At 36.5% G+C, this 20972-nt stretch overlaps 1 protein-coding gene across 1 annotated transcript in view; it reads left to right on the forward strand.

The window, feature by feature from the left end:
* LOC110196948 (protein unc-93 homolog A-like) overlaps window positions 1-17124 on the forward strand; it is a 51712-nt gene extending 34588 nt beyond the window's left edge. The window contains exons 6-11 of the mRNA XM_078155041.1: window positions 4806-4931; window positions 8312-8526; window positions 11717-11852; window positions 14648-14778; window position 15571; window positions 16766-17124. Of these exons, the coding sequence (XP_078011167.1) occupies window positions 4806-4931; window positions 8312-8526; window positions 11717-11852; window positions 14648-14778; window position 15571; window positions 16766-17031 (875 nt within the window). The 3' untranslated portion in view covers window positions 17032-17124. The remainder of the gene's footprint in view (window positions 1-4805; window positions 4932-8311; window positions 8527-11716; window positions 11853-14647; window positions 14779-15570; window positions 15572-16765) is intronic.
* Window positions 17125-20972: the final 3848 nt, after the last annotated feature.

Genomic DNA, 20972 nt, shown 5'->3' on the forward strand with positions numbered 1-20972 from the left:
TATTATTATCACTATGAGGTCTTTCCTCCATTAAATCTTCTCAATGTAATCATACAATACATACATTTTTCTAGAACACATTGTTTAGATTATTGTTTTGCCTTTATCTCATTTTATCTTGTATCATCCTTTTTTATATACATGTTGTATATTTACTATTAGATTATAATGTCCCTGAGAGCAGGGATTATGTAATTTTTCATCTTTGTATCATTCTTAAGGAACTCAGCACACAGTACATGCCCAATAAATATTTATTGCTTTGAATTATTTCCTTTTTCCCAACACCAAATGGTTTCTAAACACCACAGTATTTTAGAGTGTAAAGGAGTCTTAAATAACACTAGCTCTATACATAGTCCTGGATTTGGAATTAAAAAATGTGGGTTCAAATCGTGTCTCTGATACTTACTAATGATATGATCTTGGAAAAATCACTTGAACTGCATGGGCCTCACTTTCCTTATTTGTCACATTAGGGGGTTGCACTAGATGATCATAGAATCTTTCTAGCTCTAAATCCTATGGGTCATAAAACACATAACACTGAAGCACATAAAGGCAAGGCAACTTGCTGAAAGTCAGATAGCTAGTGACTGGCAGTCGGTCATAGAACTCAAGTCTTCTGAACTCCTTCTACAAAAGCATGCAGTCTCCCAAACCTTCCCTTCCAACTGCAGTTGAATATTTTGGGGGCAGATACTGCTTTTGTCTATATTCTGTCCCACTTAAAAACACAGAAATACCGAACCAGCAAAAAAGACCATTTCTCTCCTTTAATTCAACACACATTTATTTTTTATTTAGTATTTTATTTTTCCTCAGTTACATGTAAAAATAGTTTTTAATGTTTGTTTTCAAACTTTGAGTTCCAAATTCCCTCCCTTCCTCCTTCCTCACCCCCTACTCTCCATTGAGAAGACAAGTAATTCAATATAGATTATAAAGGTGTAGTCATGCAAAACATTTCCATAATAGTCATGTTGTAAAAGAAAACATAAAAAATCCTCAAGAAAAATAAAGTTTAAAAAAAGTATGCTTCAAATTGCATTCAGACACCATCAGTTCTTTCTCTGGGAATGATAGGGTTTTTCATCCTAAGTCCTTCAGAGGTGTCTTGGATCATTGTATTGCTGAGAACAGCTAAGTCATTCACAGCTAATCATCTTACAATATTGCTGTTACTTTGTACACAGTACATTTCACTTTGCATCAGTTCATGCAAGTCTCTCCAGGCTTTTCTGAGATCATCCCACTCATAATTTCCCATAGCACAATAGTATTCCATCACAATCACATACTACAACTTGATCAGCCATTCCCCAATTGATGGGCATCCTCTCAATTTCCAAATCTTTGCCCCCAGAAAAGAGCTGTTATAAATATTTTTGTACATATAGGTCCTTTTTCTTTTTGTTTTTTACCTCTTTTGGGATACAGACCTAGTTACAACACACATTTATTAAGTTTCTATTATGTGTAAAATACCATGCTAGGCACTGGAATACAAAGAAAATAATAAAACATGATCTGTTCTCATGGAGCTTATATTCTATTGGGGTGAGATATAACATATAGGCCTGAGAGTACCTACAAAATAATTTTAAGAGGAAGTAAGTATTAGCCCATGAAGGTTTCCCAGAGGAGGTCATACCTACATTGAATACTGAAGGAAAGAGAAGATTCTAAGAAGTGCAGAGGAAGCCAAGGAGAGCATTCTAGGAATGCAGGACAGTTATACAAAGATAGAAAGGCAGGAAGAGGAAGTTAGGGGAAGCACTTTTAGTCTAGTTGCTACACAGACCCCATAAAGGTGAGTGATGTATAGTAAGGCAGGAGGAAATCAGATTATGGAAAAACTAAACATTCAAGGCTGTGAAGTTTGTCTTTTCTTTTGAGCAAGGAAATAACATCATCAGATCTGTACCTTGGGAAAATTATTTCAGCCGCTATGTCAAGATGATTGAAGAAAGGAGTGGCTAAAAATAGAGACCAATTAGAAAGCCATTAGACTATTATTTCAGGGGAGAAGTGAATAAGGCCTAAACTAAGGCTTATGACAATATGGTAGAGAGAGTGGTAGACTTAGGGTCAGGAAGGCTCGGCTTTAGATTCTATTTCGAAGACTTCCTAGCTGCACAATTTTAGACAAGTCACTTACAGTCTCTGTCAGTTGTAGCTGTTGTTATCATTGATTATAATGAACAGAGAGATGAAGAGAGATTGTAGGGAAGTTATGGCTGTAGTTTAGCAAAAGTAGATTTGGCTCGGATATGGGTGGTGAGGCAAAAGTCAAGGAGGAATCTGTGGGGGTGAGAATTAAAACATGATTGATGATGGACGAAGATGCATTGTATGCTAAAAAAGAATGTCACTTTAAGAGACCTCAGCAGAGTTACAGGGTTCTAGGAGCTGTAAAAATTATCATGCTTGTATTCTCATTATTTTTCCACTTTCACATTTCTCCAATATATTACTTTATCTTTTTATTATATTATTTGTCCTTGCCTATGGTAACATTAATATAAGTACCATCAGGAAAGCTAATGTTTTAAAATAAAGCAATGATGCATTCATTGGAAGAATGATAGTGCCCTCAATGAAAAAGTAAGGGAGTCTGAAAGAAGGTTTAAGGGAAAAGATAATGTTTTAAATTTTGAAAATGTTGGATTCAAGATGCTGATGGGACATGCTTAGGTAAGTATGTCCATTAGGCAATGAATAATGACAGACAGGTTCAGAAGAGAGATTAAAGTTTTTGTTGTTTAGTGGTTTTTCAGTCCAAATCCTCGTAATCCTATTTGGGGTTTTCTTGGCAAAGATACAGAAGTGGTTTGCCTTTTCCTTCTCTAGCTCAATTTATAGATGAGAAAACTGAGGCAAACAGGGTTAAGTGACTTGACAGGACCACACATTTAGTAAGCGTAGCTTACCAAGTAAGTTTTGAACTCAGGAAGATGAGTCTTCCTGACTCCAGTACTAGTACTCTATTCACTGCAATGAATGATGAGAGACTTGGGTTCAGAAAAGAGATTAAAGTTCGATACATTTATTTGGGAGCTATTTCCATGCAGATGACAATTCAGCTAGTAGGAGTTAAGAGCAGCAAGAGAGGTTAATTAATGAGTAGAAAGTCTAGGGTAGACTGTTAGGGGACACACATGCTTGGGGGTAGAAAGTGCATGACACCAGCAAAGAAGACTAAGAAACAGCAACCAGATAGAGGATGGGCGGGAAAGAACAGTACTACACAAGCTAAGACAGAAAGCTAAGAGAAGGGATAGTCAACTGTTGAAAGTTGCAGAAGTCGAGGATGGATGAGGACTGGAAAAGACAATTATATTAAACAGTTAAACGATTGTTGTTAACTTCAGGGAGAATAGTTTCAGTGGAGCTGTGGGATTCTAAGCTAGATTCTAAATGGTTGAGAACTAAGAATTAAGAACTAAGTGGGTGGTTAAAAAAAAGGTAGAGGCAGTAGGATTTCACCATAGTAGACAGAGGGAAATCTTACCAAAGAGATAAAATCTTCTTCTCAAGTACTTCTACTATACTATTTTCCCAACTAAATACATACAAACATACACACACACACACACACACACACATACATACATACACACGCACACACACACAGTGCTTTAAGGCTTTTAAAGTACTTTGCAAATATTATCTCATTTTAATCATCACAACAACCCTGGGAAATAGGTGCTATTATTACCCCTATTTTTATTGATGAGGAAACTGAGGCAGTCAGAGGTTAAATCACCTGCTTAAAGTCACACAGCTATTAAGTGTTTAAGGCCTGATCTGAACTTAGCTCTTCCTGATTCCAGATCTAGTACTTTAACCATTGTAATGCATACCTGACCAGAAAACATTCCAAAATGTATTTAAAATTATGCCTTTCAAAATCAAATGGAGAAAATTATAACTTGAATCACTTAGCAAAATAAATTTCTGAAATTTTTTTAAAGTAATTGTAGATTTAAAACCAGAAAGGACCTCACAAGCTCCCTCATCCCTTAAAAAAACAGATGAGTATACTGAGCCCTGAAGAGGTTAAATCAATTTCTTGAGGGTTTAAGGTAAGAATACCATAGCCAGGATTCAAATCCAGATGCTCTGACTCCAAATCCAGTGCTTTTTACCATGTTGTGTTTCTAGTGCTAGATTACTCAATAGACGCACTAGGTACGTGTCAAGAAACTTCCAAAGTCAGGAGAAATGAAGCAGAAAACAGAAGTGATATTGGCAATTATGCAGAGATGTCTTGCTATATAGTACCATTTTCAAACCATTTCTTTACATGCTGGCCATGTCCACATCCATCTCTACCAACCATTCTTCAATCACAACAATGGAGCCCTGTCTTCTTAGTCTTGACATAGCACAGAAGTTGTGCTTGAGGGATAAATTCTAGAGAGTTTTATGGTGACGAGGCTCTCCAAATGCAGCCAAGCTAGCCCTCAGATAATAGGTACTCAGTTTATCAGATGTCCCATATTTGAAGCTTTTCCAACTTGGGAGGAGGTGCCAGAGTTTACAGTTGTCTGGCATAGCCTTTGAGGACCCAGGGTCATCTCCAAACCATGATAAGGCATCAGAGAGGAACTCTAGTGACAACCTGGTGATTAGTTTTTAAGTATAAATGATGGGAGAAGATTTTCAAAGTCTTGGTGTCAAGGGGCCACTCAGGGTCATAATCTATCATTGCTGGATTCCAGAGATTTACTCCAACTTATTATTTGAAACCAGTGGGACAGTACCCAGTACTCTAAAGTGTTTTTATTCTTATTTTACAGGAGAAATCCAAGAAGACCAATTGATGCATTGTGGAGCACGTGATTGTTTTACAGCCAGCACACCTACAAACAACACTAAGCGCCCAGCAAATGATTTAGTCTACACCCTGCTGGGCATTTATACTGGTATGTGCCTGGAGTAAATACCAATTAGTTATCAGTAGTAAGAAAACTCGGCGCAACTAAATTTCTCTTCCTTTTTCTTGTGCTTACCCAAAAAAGGCCACCTCCCAAAATTAAAGAATTTCTCTTCTAGAAGATATCTGACAAATTTGTGAAGGCTTGGTTTGCCTTGGCAGGTGTTTCTCATGTGAAGTTAGATGTATCAGAGTTACCCTTATCCCAGTGTATTGTCAAGCTAAGCCTAATGATTCATTGGTGAAATAAACAAGGATGAAAGGCTCAGTGAACCACAACTGCCACATTTGGTGGTAGTCTCCCCGTAGCCCTAGAAGCTCGTGTACACAGCCAATATTTCATGGAATTTCAGCCCTATATCATTTAGTGGTTATGCTATTCCCTTCTGTCTTCAGCTTTCCTTCCAGACCAGAATCTTGGGCTCTAGTTCATGGCAGGCATTTTATCTTTTGTGTCTTCAGAGAATGATTCTGTAGATCCCCGCTTGCCAGTTGGTGTTCACAGAATCCAGAGAAGTATTCTAAACAATTCAAATGATGAGAGGTTGGGAATTGCTGATTAAGAGTCAACTTGCAGGCAGTACTTACACAGACTTTTGTGAGACAGTATTTCTGAGGTCCCAGTTGTGTCTGAGATTAGAAGGTGCTACAAGAGATAATAAATTACCCTCACAATCAGGAAACAGTAGCCTTGTTTCATTTATAGGGTTGCATAATTCAAACATAGAGTGGTAAGACAATAATGCACTGCTCATCCTAAGATCCAGTTCTAATTCCAGTAAGTTCTGAAATCTCTAGGTACACAGTCAAGGGCAAATGATGTCAACAAAAAACTAAAGTCATATTTACCTGACCTCTCTGCCTAAAAGTGGTAGCCTTTATTATATCCCTTTGGGTTCTAGGCTAGTTCTGTCAACCATGTAAGAGAAATATAGAGAAGAGATTACATACCAGTGCTTCTCAAATGTTTTCTGCCAAAGATTCTTCTCAGTATCCAAGAGGCAATGCAGCACAAAAGTAAAAACGAGATGGGAGCTGCATTGTAGGATTGAGTTTCAATTTTACCTCTTCCCCTAGCTAGTTAGTGGAAGCTAGGGAAATCCAAAATTCTTTAGACCTCAGTTTCTTCATCTATAAAATGAATAGACTGGACGTGATAATCTCAACAGTACTGGAAGGTACTGTTGATCCTGTGATCCAGTACAGTATGATCCTATGATCTCTAAAGTCTATTCATTGCATACTTTTTAGAATGTTTTCATGTTTTACTCCTTTTTTTCACTACAGTGAGTTCATCTTTAACCTTCCTAATTATTGACAGATATCCATCCCATTGTTTTCTTTTCTTCTCTGTACATAAATGGATCACCTTGACTTTGCTTTTGCTTGAAGAACATATTCTTAAGTGAATTTTAACACCTTCTCTGATGGCTTCTTCTGGTCTGCTTTATAGACAACAAAAAAGTCTTCAGTGACCCTAAGCCATAAATTGGCTTAGATTAAAAAAATCTAGTGACCTATTAACTTTTCAAATCTAAAAATGCAAAATAGAAATAATACATATAAAACATAAAGAAACTATTATTGTGTTAACTTGAGCCATCAATTTCCCTGAAGGTACACGTATTTATGATAAAAAGTCATACTTAAAAATATAATGATGTATTAGGAAATAGAAAAGTAAAAAATATGCTATCATGAGAAAAAAAAATTCAGGCTCCTGAAACCTTCTATTCCTATGAGAGTCTCTTTCAAGAAGCCATTCTTCTTTTTTTAAGGCATTTGATATATTTTTTCTCTTTTGCCCATGTTCTAATTGTCACCTCTCCTGAGTTGCTTTGGGAACTAAACTTTACCTAGAAGCAAGACAGGTCTGGGACTCCACATATTTATATATAAGATCCTTGGCAATTTATCCATTTCTCATTTCTTCTCCTTTTCAGGAAAGTATTTCAACATCCTATTAAGCAATTTTTAAACTAAAGATCTTAATAACATCATGGAATCATGGGAAGAGAATTCTATGCAATAGATGAAGATAAGAGAATTCTACCTCAATAATGTTTATATAAAGAGAAATCAGATAATGTAATTGACTTAGAAATGTAGTATAATAATTAGAAATCTGTGAAGGAGAACAGTGTAAATGACTCAGGTACATAGACTTAAAGAAACCTTTTTATATCATGACTAGTAAAATATTGTACTTTTGTACAATGATCAGTGAAGTGACAGTGAGAATGATCTCTTGAGATTTTCAAATAGTTCTCAATAAGATTCCATTCTAATTTGTTAGCACCATCGAATTAACATGATTTTTTGAAGGACATGGAGTTGGGGCAGGTGGTAAAGATATATTTGGTCGTGGAAAGTGCACTGACTGGCTCAGCCACAAGAAACAAGGAGTAAGAATGAATGAGAAGTGCTCTAAATGAAGCAGTGCTTAAAAATGACAATCGTAAGAGGTCAGTGCTGAGACTAGTCACAGCAAATTTTATGAATGTTCTAGAAAAGGCCATATTCATTGAAATCTAGGTTTCGGTTATCTGAAAACTTTCACACCTGCCTTTTTCAAGTAGCGAAATCTAAAACCTATTGGGCCAAATTTGAATTGTAAGACTGAAAAAGAAAAAGTCAATACATTTCAGTATGAATTAGTATAAGGTAAAGAAATATACAGGCAGCTAAGTGGTGCAGTAGATAGAGCACTGGCCCTGAAGTCAGGAGGACCTGAGTTCAAATCTGGCCTCAGACCAAACACTTGACACTTACTAGCTGTATGACCCTGGGCAAGTGTAAGTCACTTGACTCCAATTGCCTAAAACATATAGATACAGATACAGATATAGATATAGATATAGATATAGATATAGATATAGATATAGATATAGATATAGATATAGATATAGATATAGATATAGATATAGATATAGATATAGATATAGATATAGATATAGATATAGGTATAGGTATAGATATAGGTATAGGTATAGATATAGATATAGATAGATGGATTCCTAGATTGTTAGAGATGGAAGAGCTATTAGAGATCCAATTTCTCTCTCAAGCATAAACTACCTCTACAACCTCCCCAATGAGTTCATACCCAGGCCTTCACTCAAAGACCACTGGTGTTAAAGAACTTTTTGGAAGTTCCCTTGCAAAGTGCCATTCAAGTTAGTATGCAGTATATTTTTGTGCATTATTATTTAATTTACATACTTCCAGGTTGCTCACATTGCTATAGGATTCTAGAAAGAGTCACTGTTCCAAAAGGCATGGGTCCAATATTCTGTGACGTCCACAACATTTAACAAAAAGCCACGTTTAGATCACATTTGTCATATTAGGTTTCTTTTGTCTCCATAGGAAGTGGTATTTTGGCAGTGTTACTGGTAGCTGTATTTCTTGAGCAGATCCCAAATGATCAACTGGAAAATACAGAAGAAAAGAAAAAAGCTTTTTTTGGGTCCAACTTCCTGGCAACTTTTCGGCATCTTAAAGATAAACGGCAATGTCTTCTCATTCCACTGACAATGTATAGTGGCTTTGAGCAAGGATTTCTTTCTGGTGACTATACAAAGGTATGAGAGAAAATGAAAATCACATGTATAACTAATGATGACGTGTGTGTACTATTTCTACCGATGACTTACGTGGATTCTGCTGAGTGGCAGGGCAGATGCAGCGGCAACTGTGAGTCCTAGGTGTGCTTCCCTCTAATAATTAATATCAAATGAAGAATTAAACAGGGATACAGAGGTTTGCCAAGGGATTTTACATGGTCATGAAGGATATTCAGTGCAATGTCCAAATGGAAGAGCGTTTTATTGTGGATGATTGAGTCCTCCACATGCATCTGTGTATGGACAACTTTGCCCTGACTGAATCAAGTCTAGAGCATTGTAGAATCTCTAGATTAGAAGCGCAATTATTCTAAAGATATTGAGCTGAATTCATACAAGAAAAACAAGTGGATGAAAAATACCTATTGAAAGGCTATGATAAGCAGTTGGATAGAAGACCTATAGATTTGGTCCATCAATACATCTAGCTTTGATAGACACTGTGCCTAAACAATGAGCTGCACCCAGCTGGGTTTCTTTGGGGAAATTGAGTAATGTTTTCAGTGATTTTGAGCTAGTCCCTGAGTAATGCCCCATCTTATCCACCACAACAAGAACAAAAGCTAGCATTCACTTTAAGGTGTGCAAAAAGCACTTTACAAATATTATCTCATTTCAACTTCACAATAACCCTGTGAGGTAAGCACTACTATTATTCCTCATTTTATAGCTGGGGAAACTGAAGAAGGCAGTTTAAGTAATTTAGTAGCCCAGCATCATAGAACTGGTAAGGACTGTATTAGAACTCAGGTCTTCCTGTCTCCAGGGTCAGTATTCTATTCATTGTACTACTTTAGCTGCCAATATTCCTGTGTTGATAGAATATGACAGAGTCATGAAATGCCACCATCTCTGAAGAATTAAGATTGAGGATCATCCAAAGACCAATGGAAAGGTGGGCCTGAATACACTCCAAAACATCAGCCGCCAAGAATATACAGATGTGTATGATAGAAAAATGAGTATGGAGGAGTCACTCATTGAAAATGAGAGATGAGTAGTCCACAGGTCTTTGCCATCATGCAATATCAAGAGTGTAGAAAAGCATACCTCCCTTCTCCCCTTCCCTTTCCTCCCCTGGCATTTTGGTTGGCTGCCATTTTGTGCATTTATGGGAGGAAAGGGACAAGAGTCAACTTGCAGGCAGTACTATTTTCATCTGGGGAGATTTGAGATTGCACTTCATGAAGGAGGCAACAGTTGATCTGAACCTGAAGAAAGATTTCACCAAGTGGAGGAATGTGAAGAGCACTTTATGTTTTGGAGATACAGCATAAAATTTAGGGGATCTGATTTTGTTGCCTCTTTGCTGAATGCAGCGTGCATGCTGAACATCACCTCAGTCAGGAAAGCCTCAGTCCATCAATATATACAAAAGGAATGGAGTTTTAATATGATATCTCAAAGCTACACATATAGGACATTTATTTATTTTAGAAGACATATCCTAGACACAGCTAGTGACATAAGTACAAGGACAATTTTAGATGAGAAGTTCATTTTGGGGCTTTCACTCTGCAACCAATTACAGCAGAAGGCTGTTACCTGGTGTCATTGCAACAACACACACACACACACACACACACACACACACACACACACACACTTTTAGCAAAGAAGGCCATAGACTCCCAGATGCATTTGGTCAACCTGGTTTCCTTTCTTGAGGGATACCTCAATTTATGGAGAGGCTGGACTAAAATAGCCAATACCTAGCCTGTTTTGCAGGCTGAAATGTACTTCCACAGCAGACGTCAAGCCTAAAAGCCTGCTTACCTCACAGAGTCCTTTAAATAGGCAGTGCTTTTGGGGCTTTCTGGCAACCAACCTGGAATGGGTATGTACCCAGGATCTCAGGGTACCTCCCTTGAAGATAAGAGCTAGTCAGTTCCTTTCAGGTTAGATTCACATGTTCCTAATAGCCTGCCCTCCTTCCTAAAGGTAACATTAGGATTATGTGAACTGCAGAATTTGCAATGTGAGATAAATAAAGGGCATAGTAGAGCTCTGAGTTGGTTCTAAGAAGGTGAGATCTGGCCTCTCTCATCTTTCCTATTAATAAGCCTTTTCTCTCTCCTGTCCCTAGCCTTATCTTGTGTCCCATTCCTGTTAATGAACTCACAAAGAGTTAGAGATGAGAACTTTTAGGGTTTTTTATTTTAAATAAGAGCCCTTAAAAAGCAAGATGTCTCTCAGAACAATAAAATTACAGAGCTAAAATTACATGAAAGATGAGTTTGATTTTCATTTTTCTCCTCTCCCAACATCAGAGTGGGGATGAGATAGATGAGGTTGGGAAAAATGAATAGTGAGGCATGGATTCTGGAGATTGTTATCTGACCTTCCACCAGGGTTAATCCAGTGTCCCCCTTATTCACGAAAGGACAATTCCCTATCTCCTTCCCATTCTAGAGAAAGAGTGACAAAGAATAGCTGACATTCCTAGAGACTTTTACTAAAGTTTATAAAGTACTTTACACACATTACTGAGAGACCAGAGGAATGTTGTAGATTTAATTTAACCAGACTTTAGAAAAAACAGTTGACAAAGTCTCTCATCTCCTATGCAAAGGATGGAAGGATGTGGGTTATAAGGAAAGTGAACTTGGAACTGGTTTAATGGATTGGAAAATGGCCATGCTTATAAAATTGCAGATGACCCACAGCTGGGAGGGATACCTGACTTATTAATAACTAATGGAGTCAGGATTCAAAAAGATCTTGACAGACTAAAACAATGGGCTGAATCAAATAAGGTGAAATTTAATATGAATATCCACTTAGGCAGATAGGCAGCACAGGAAATGCAGTGATGGGCATATAGTCAGGAAGACCTAAGTTCACCATCCTGAAATCCTTACTAGCTGTGTGACCCTGGGCAAGTCACTTAACCCCAATTGCCTCACCAAAGAGGAAAAAAAAAAGGGAAAAAAAGGAAAAAAAGAAAGAACAAAGGAAAAAGGACAAACAACAACAGGGCTCTAGGTAGCTCTCTAGGACTGTAGTTATGGAGAAAAGACTAAGCTATGTTGGTTGAGTTTCCATCTGGAAGTTTCTTGTGGTCATGAAATCACAGGTTCAGTACCTATCCAAAAAGAACAGTCGTGAGTGCAAACATCATTTTAACATTTGCCTCTTTTCTTTTCAGTCATATGTCACCTGCGCCCTGGGTATACAATATGTTGGCTATGTGATGATCTGCTTTTCGGCCACCAATTCCATTTGTTCTTTGCTGTTTGGAAAGCTCTCCCAGTACACAGGCAGAATAGCTTTGTTTGTACTAGGTATGTGATAATTTTTATTCTTTATAAATAGCAATAAGAAGTTGCTATCATTTATATCTGGAGATGATTCTTCTAACCCATTAAGCAGCATGATAGGATAAAGAGCCCTGGTCTTAGAGACTGAAGTTCTGTATTTAGCTTCTTGCTTGAACTCTTTATTATTAATGCTAGTGGGAAGAAGTCATTTCCCTTCTCTTTTCTCTGGGCCGTAATGTACACGAGGATCCTAGTAGCAGCATATTGATTTAGAAAACCACACATTAACATTATCTGTGTATATGTATTTAGAGGAATATTATATATGTGTATACACATATATGTATATGTATATATATTATATATACATGTATATATAATTTGCTAAGTGCTTCCCAATTACATTTTAATCTGGTTCCTCCTCCTTATGGGCCACATGGCCTATGAGCTATGTGTTTGACCTGCTGAACTATCTGACCTCCATGGTCCCATCCAATTCTAAATCCTTGGAGACTATCTTATATGGATGTTGTTTAGAAAGCACTATGTCTATATTATCTATGCATATTTATATACACATATATAAACATATATACCTACATATGTTATTTATTATTTTATAATTATTATATCAACATAATTTGTATTCTATTATTCTATATGAAGTAATACTTTAAATTTTATAATGTACTTTATATATGTATATATAAATTATTAGCTCATCAGTTCCTTTGAGAAGCACTCAGATCTGCTAATGCTCTTTCACCTGATCCACTTTATGATCAATAGAATACATTTATCAGATGGTGGATGAGGGCTAGGAAAATAGCCTATGGCAAGGGAAGGGAAGAGGGAAGGGAATGGAAAGGGAGAGAGAGGGGAAAGAAAAGGAAGAGGGAAGGGAAAAGAAGGGGGAAAGGGAGAGAGAGGGGAAAAAGAAGGAAGAGGAAAGGGAAAGGAAGGGAAGGGAAGGAAGTGAAGGGAAGGGAAGGGAAGGGAAGGGAAGGGAAGGGAAGGGAAGGGAAGGGAAGGGAAGGGAAGGGAAGGGAAGGGAAGGGAAGGGAAGGGAAGGGAAGGGAAGGGAAGGGAAGGGAAGGGAAGGGAAGGGAAGAGAAAGGAAGGTAGAAGGGATGGGGAAAAGGAAGGAAAGGGAATGACAATTAGCATTTATATAGTGCTTACTATGTGCCTGTTACCATGATAAGTGCTTTTTTTACAAATATTATCTCAGAACAAAAAACAAAGCAAAATTATCCAATAATGCTGATGATGTATAATTATGGGGAAATTTTGTAGGACCCCAATAAAACTAAGGAGAAACCTAGAGGTGAACTTAGGGAACATTTATCAGGGAAGGACCTTAAAGACTACCTAATCAAATCCTCTTGTTTTACAGATGAAAAAACTGAGGCCTAAGAGGCGAAGTGACTTATCATAAGTCACAGACAGTAAATAGTAGAGCTAGGATTTTAACAAAGGTAGTTTTCTTGCTCTAAATCCAAGGCCTCTTCCTTCAGCTTTCTTGCATGTCAATATGGAAATTGGAAGACTAACATGGGAAAACACTTATTTATTAAGACATCATAAACAAACAAAAAAAGGGGGGCAGCTAGGTGGTGCAGTGGATAGAGCACTGGCCCTGAAGTCAGGAGTACCTGAGTTCAAATCCAGTCTCAGACCGAACACTTGACACTTACTAGCTGTGTGACTCTGGGCAAGTCACTTAACCCCAATTGCCTAAAACAATTTTTTTTAAAAGACATCATTATTTAGATTATTATAAGTCTATTCACTGCTGCCACCATGCCTATAAATGTAGGCTTCCTTCATAGCCTGCTATGCTCTAGCATACTTCCTTTACTGATCATCTAAGACTTCAAATTTCATAGATTTTATTATTTTAATTAACAAAGGAAAAGATAACAGAGCTCAGTATGAATGATAATAAGCAAGGATTTGAACTATGAAGTTGGAAACAGATACCCAATCAAAGCCTGAAAGAATTGGAGGATGGAGGAATTCAGCATTGGGATATGTGGGCAGGCACTTTCCCATTCCAAAGATGTGTATTTTGTAGAGAAACAAAAAAGTGTCTTATGATGGGGAAGCCATGATAGACATCATGCAGAAGTTACAATTGTCAAAACATTGTGAGGCAGCATGATACAGTAGTAAGAACCCTCAATTTAGAAAGCTTTTCTGGGTCCCTAATAGTTAACTTAGCTGTGTTGTCCTCCTTTACTGGCAACTGTCCTAGGTCCTAAAATTGCCGACTACTGCTGCTGCTGAGCTCTCTTATTGGGTCTGGTCCTGATTAACCCATTGGCTGTCTCAGGCCCAAGGTTCCCCTGTTTTGATGTTTTCAGTTTAGTTTTCAAAGCCAGTGAACTAATTAATTAACCAGTTAATCAACAAGCATTTACTAATTGATTACTATGTACCAGGCCATATTCTAAGTGGTAGGGGTACAAAAAAAAGGCAAAACCAAAAAAAATCAATGGACGTTAAAGTAGACCTAGAATCTCTATGGCAGGTTTCTATTGATCAGAAATTCTGCATCCCAGTAGCATCTGTGCTTTGTCTTAGTACAAAAAGGAGACTTGTAAAAGGCCAACTACTAGTTTAGACTCAGTGAAGTGGGTGAACACCAACCTGCTCATTTTTTGAAGGAAAATTGGACAAAGAAATCCTAGAAGGATGTTTTAAGATGAAGAAATGAGTTCCTTCTGCAGATCTAAATTCCGCAATCTGCTCTTTAACTGATTTTCAGTGATCATTTGTTTCTCTCTTATATTTTCCCTCTGTCTTCAAATTCGTAGCTGCAGTGATACACCTTCCCTGCATCATCTCCCTCTTGCTGTGGAAACCTCACCCCAGTCAGATGGTTGTATTCTTCATAATTCCTGGCCTCTGGGGCATGGCAGATGCTGTTTTGCAGACACAAATCAATGTTAAGTATAATTCTCTAGCTTTTTCACCTTCTGATCATAAAGACTGTGGCGGGTTCCGAGAGGGAGGACACAACCAGGAAATCCAGCAACAGCTCCATCAGTGATCATTTATTAAATGCCTACTGTGTGCCAGGCACTGTGCAAGACTTTGGGGATACAAATAGAAAGAATTAAATGATCCTTAGCCTAGCTTAGGTTGTAACAAGGAAACAAGAAGTATATATATATACATATATATGTGTGAGTGTGTGTGTGTGTGTGTGTGTGTGTGTGTGTGTGTGTGTACATACAGAAAATATATAAAGAGAATAAATGCTAATAAATACAAGGCAGTTAAATACAAAGCAATTAGGCAAGGAAGGCACTAACAGCTGGGATGCTTCATGTATAAAGTGGTGATCAATCTGTGATGAGAAGGAAGAGAGTGATTCTATAAGGAGCAGATGAGAAGGGAGATGAAATGCCATGTGTGAGGAACAGAGTGAAAGGCATGTGTGTGTGTGTGTGTGTGTGTGTGTGTGTGTGTGTGTGGTGTGGGGGGGGGGGATAATGTCCAATGAACCTAGAGAGATAATCTGGGGCTAAGACAATGGGAATGATTGGGATGGAGACGATAATAGCACCTACTTCATAGTGTTATTGTAAGGATCAAATGAAGTCAGGTATGACAGGCACTTTGCAAATTTTAAAGCATTAAGATGCTTTATCATCATCATCATCATCATCATCATCATCATCATCATTATTATTATTATTATTATTATTATTATTATTATTATTATTATTATTAGGGTGAAGACTATCTCCTACAGTCATTTTCATCTGCTTTGGAATTTAAAATGACTTTCACAAAAGAACCTGATGTCCTCTTCTGGCTACTAGGGGTCAATATCATTCTTCTAAACCTGGTTCTCCTCAAACTGCTGTAACCTTGCAGAGAGAACACAGTTCTTTCTTTTATCCTTTGTCCTATCCCTTAAAAATAATAGAAGAACTTTCTTTTGGGTGTTTAAGAGTTTTCCTAAAATAAATGATGGTGTGGGTATGAGGTGGGGATCATCACAACAAAACAAAGAGGAAAGTTTAAAAAAATTACAAAGGTCTGATTAGTCCGTTTTGGTGGTATCAGGATACATATAAGACACTAAATAACATTCTTACTGTCTCCCTTTTCATGGAACTGATACCCTAATTCTACTAATAATCATTTGTGGTATCAACTGTGCTATTTTTATCTGAGTTAGATGTTGGATTAGTTTTTGCTTCAAAACAAGGACTAAGTTTGACAAAACTATCAGAGTCCTAAGCTTTAATAGGTACCCCTTACTGTCCCAGAGAAGACTTTCTTCTTCATTTCTTACAAGTAAGAACATATGCTTATGTCCTTTATCCTAAATTAGCAGTTAGCACTGCTAGCAAACTTCTAAGGGAAATGAGACATTATTTTAAGAATATGACTTTTTTGAAGGGTAGCATAATATAATATACATGTGCATGCTTAATTAAATTCATGCTTAACAATTAAAAACTTGCTGGGCACAAAGGATTCTGGGTTGTAAAGCATTGGGAAAGATGCAAAGATAAAGATTATGATCAGATAAAGGAAATCCAGAGTTCTTAAACATGGAATTGTGTGGGTGATTCTCGAATTTACTTCTGCGAATGAAAGGATGGATGCTGCTAAATGCTATTATTGCTTGTTTTGTTTATCCTTGCTTTTGACATATTACATTTGGTCCAGATAATAATGACTTAATAACAGCATGCTATTATTTTTCACTTCTACAGAAACATAGAAAAAAAAAGCTTGAACATATAACAGCAGTTTATTTTAGCTCTAGTAACAAAATGGAAGATTTACTTTAAAAAAATTTTGTTGGAAATATTTGGGGAACAGTGGTTTATGGGTGTCTAGTCTCAGAAATAATAATGAAAAAAGTATGGTTTCAGGACAAATTTATTATTCCTTTCTTTTTTTCCTTGCAGCCATCTATGGAATTTTATTTGTGAAGAACAAGGAAGCTGCTTTTGCTAATTATCGCCTTTGGGAGTCCCTCGGTTTTGTCATTGCTTTTGGATACAGCACATTTTTGTGTGTCCATGTCAAGCTATACATAGTACTTGGGGTTTTGATTTTGTCAATGGTGACCTATGGGACTGTTGAGTACCTGGAACATGGGAAGCCACCTGAGGCAGTTGCCAAAAAAAAGGAGAGTCAAGCAGAAGAAACACTTACTCAAACAAAGATGTAAAAATGACAAGGTGCTTGAGAAGATACAATAAGAAGGCCTCAAAATGGTTTTCTCTGTAGAAGCACCAAAGTATTAAATTGTTTTCTCAGAATAGTTTCAGCATTAGTCACAATACTTTGATGTATTTGTGATTTCATGGATGTGAGTATTCTCTCCCTCCATTGGGGTAGATCACAACCACCAGGCCTTTTTATCCTGTGTAATTCTTATCCATACTCTCCCTTAGATCTTCCACAGGGAATTTGTGCAATATTCTGGAAACATTCTTCTGGATCTTTTTATGTTGGGGGGAGGGTGAGTAGTAATGAAATAATAGGGATATCCATCCATTATCCCTTCCTGGCCCACTTCCCTTTCTTATCATACATTTCATATTCTATTTCTTACTTGTGGGTCATTATCAGAAATGTGCTTCAGCCCACTTTAACCCACCTTTTCAGTTTTGATTCTTGGAAGACTGTGGTGTTCAGAGAGTCAAAAATACACAGCTCTGCTGAGAGAAATTTTGTATAAAAGATTTGTATCTTCAAAGTCCATCATTGAAAGTGTACACAATCTTCCAAATGCAATGTAACCCTTTTTCTTCATGTTCAATTCTGGGCCCAAATCATCATCTGTAGTTCCTGTCCTTATATGTACCAGAATATTAGCTTAATGTAATGACCATCTAATTCCTTGCCATAGTCTAGATAATAGACATTTTTCATTCTTTCAATTATTTTTTTCTGGATAGGTTGTTATATCAATCTTTTGTGTAATCATGAACCTAATAGAAGAGGTAGTGTAATACTCCCCAGGGCCTAAAAATTCAGACCAATATCATCTTCAATGAGAAATATCCAAAAGACTTAACATATATCAACATAACAAGTTTAAAGGTTGTGGGATTGACCACATTCACTTTTTTTTTTTTGCTTTTAGGCAATTGGGGTTAAGTGACTTGCCCAGGGTCACACAGCTAGGAAATGTCAAGTGTTCAGTCTGAGGCCGGATTTGAACTCAGGTCCTCCTGACTTCAGGGCCAGTGCTCTATCCACTGTGCCACCTAGCTGCCTTGACCACATTCACTTTTAGGTCACTTCTCACCCTCTGGCATGATCCAGGAGGTAATTCTGGATATTTTCTCATTAACTAATAAGAAGATTTCTCCTTCATTAAATATTATGTATTTCATAAACTGGAGAAAACTTTTTTTCTTATAAATGATTGCTTATTTATTAAAACCACTAATCTCCTAGATTTAAACATCAGAAGTACTAGCCATATAGTTGACTAACAATGTAAGCAATGATAACATAAAGACATAAACAATTATTTACAAAGTTTTCACTGTGAGAAATGTCACCCTTAAGTCGCCTCAAACTATGACTGTAACTATAACTATAGCTGTCTTCTCTTAACCACTGAAAACACAATCCCATATCATTCAGTTTCTCTCAATAATCTCCTTCATGAGGCAGCTAGATGGTGCAATGAGTAATAGCTCTGTACTTAGCCTCAGGAAGACCTAAATTAAAAACTGGCCTGAGACAGTTTCTAGCTGTATCACCCTTGGCAAGTCACTTCAGCTTTGCCTTAGTTTCTTTATCTATAAAGCAGGGATAATAATAGCCTCTGTTTCACAAGGTTGTTGTGAGAATCCAATGAGATAACATGCAGTGATATGACATACCTTAAATTGGTATTAAAAGTGAAAATAGCTTCTTCAGAAAAGAAGCTATTTCTTTGGCTTCTCCATCTTTTCTCTAGTAATGACAGGAAAACAGTATACAGTATTAAAGAACTTTATTATCATTAGGACACTTAGAAAGAGTCTACTTAGAGGGCATGGGTGTGAGTCTATTATGTTAGGTTAATCTCAAAATAACAAAAGGACGAGAAAGAGGGAGTGCTGGGAGAAGGGGAAAGGCAGAGGAAGAATTAGTTCACATAAAGGAGGTGTACAAGGAAGAATTTTTACAATGGAGGGGAAAATGTGTGAGGGGAAACAGGCAACATTTGAACTTCATTCTCATCTGAACTGCTTAAAAGAGGAAAGAATACACACACAAATTCAGTTCAGTATAAAAATTTATCTAAACCAACAGGGAAGTAGGAGGGAAAGGGTTAAGAGAAGGGGGGATGATAAGAGAGAAGGGAGATTAAGGGAAGCAGTGGTCAGTAGCAAAACAGGCCTTTGAGGAGGGGAAAGGATTGGAAAAAAAAGGACAAACAGAAGAAAGGGGGATGGAGGTACATACACAGTTAGAAATCATAAATGTGAAACTATAAAATGGAAGTGGATAGCATAGTGGATTCACAACTTGAATCCAACAATATGTTGTTTACAAAACAAACAAAAACACTTGGAACAAATACACACAGAGAGTTAAAATAAAGGGCCATAACAGAATCTATTAGGCTTAATCTGAAGCAAAAAATGCAGGGGTAGCTGTCATGATCTCAGACAAAGCAAAAGAAAAAATATATGTAATTGAAAGAGATAATGAAAGAAACCACATTTTACTAAAAGACACCATGGACAATGAAGTAATAGCAATACTAAACATATACTGTATGGACTAAATAGCATAGTATTCACATTCTTAATGGAAAAATTAAGTGAATCATAGGAGGAAATATAAAGTAAATTATACTAGTAGGAGACCTTAATTTACTGTTGTCAGAACTAGATAAATCTAACCATAAAATAAAAAAGAAAGAAGTGAAGATGAATAGAATTTTGGGAAAGTTCTATATGATAAAGCCCTGGAGTATTAGAATGAAAAGGAGTACACCTTTTTTCTCAGCTGTATATAACCATATAATAGGGCACAAAAATGCAGAAATGCAATTGTACACTTGTTGCACTGTAATGAAATCAAAATTACATATGATAAAGGGCAGTTGAAGCACAGAAAAAATTAACTGGAAACCAAATAATCTAATCCCAAAGTAAGAATGAGTCAAAGGATTAATCACAGCAATTTGTGGGATGCAAAGAAGTACTTAGTGGAAAATCTATCACTCTAAATCTTTATGTCAATAAAAAAGAAAAAGAAAAAAATCAATGAATTGAGAATCCAAAGAAGGAAAAAGAGTACAAATTAAATTAAAAATCACCAATTAAACAGCAACATAGAAATCCTGACAGTCAAAGGAGAGATCGATAAAACTGAAAGCAAAAAAAAAAAATCCTGTTGAAATAATACATAAAACAAAGAACATTTTTATGGGGAAAAAAAAGACAAATTATTGGTTAATTTGATTTTTTAAAAAAGAAAGAATACCACATTACAAGCATCAAAACTTAAAGGATGAATGCACCAGTAATGAAGATGAAATAATGCAATTATCCGAAGCTATTTTGCTCAATTAAATGCCAGTAAAACTATTTAATATTTAAATGAAGTATAAGAATCTTCAGAAAAATATTAATCACTTAGATTAACAGAAAAGGAAATAGAATGCTTAAATAATTTTACCTTACAAAAAGAAATTGAACAAGGCATAAATCAGCTCCCTAAGGTTAGAAACTCCAAATCCAGATGGACTTATAAGTGAATTCTACTGAACATTTATAGAACAATTTATCCCAATACTATATAAAGTATTTGAAAAAAATTGATATGAAGAATCCTATCAAATTTCCTGTATGGCACAAATATGTTTGTTACTTCAACCAGGGACAGCAAAATGAGAGAAAGAAAACTATAAACCAATGTGCCTAATTGGTTTATTTTGCCAATTTGCTTGATTGAATATTAATTCAAAATTTTAAATTAATGCTAGTAAGGAGATAACAACCATATATCACAAAGATCACAATAACCAGGTGAAATTTATACCTGTAATGCAAGACTGGTTCAATATTAGAAAAATTAAGGATAATTGACCACATCAATAACAAAAACAAAAATCATAACATTATATCAATAGATACAGAAAAAGCTTTTGAAAAA

The sequence above is a fragment of the Phascolarctos cinereus genome, unplaced genomic scaffold (assembly GCF_003287225.1).
Source record: "Phascolarctos cinereus isolate Bilbo 61053 unplaced genomic scaffold, phaCin_HiC Scaffold_5;HRSCAF=322, whole genome shotgun sequence".
Taxonomy (NCBI): Eukaryota; Metazoa; Chordata; class Mammalia; order Diprotodontia; family Phascolarctidae; genus Phascolarctos; species Phascolarctos cinereus.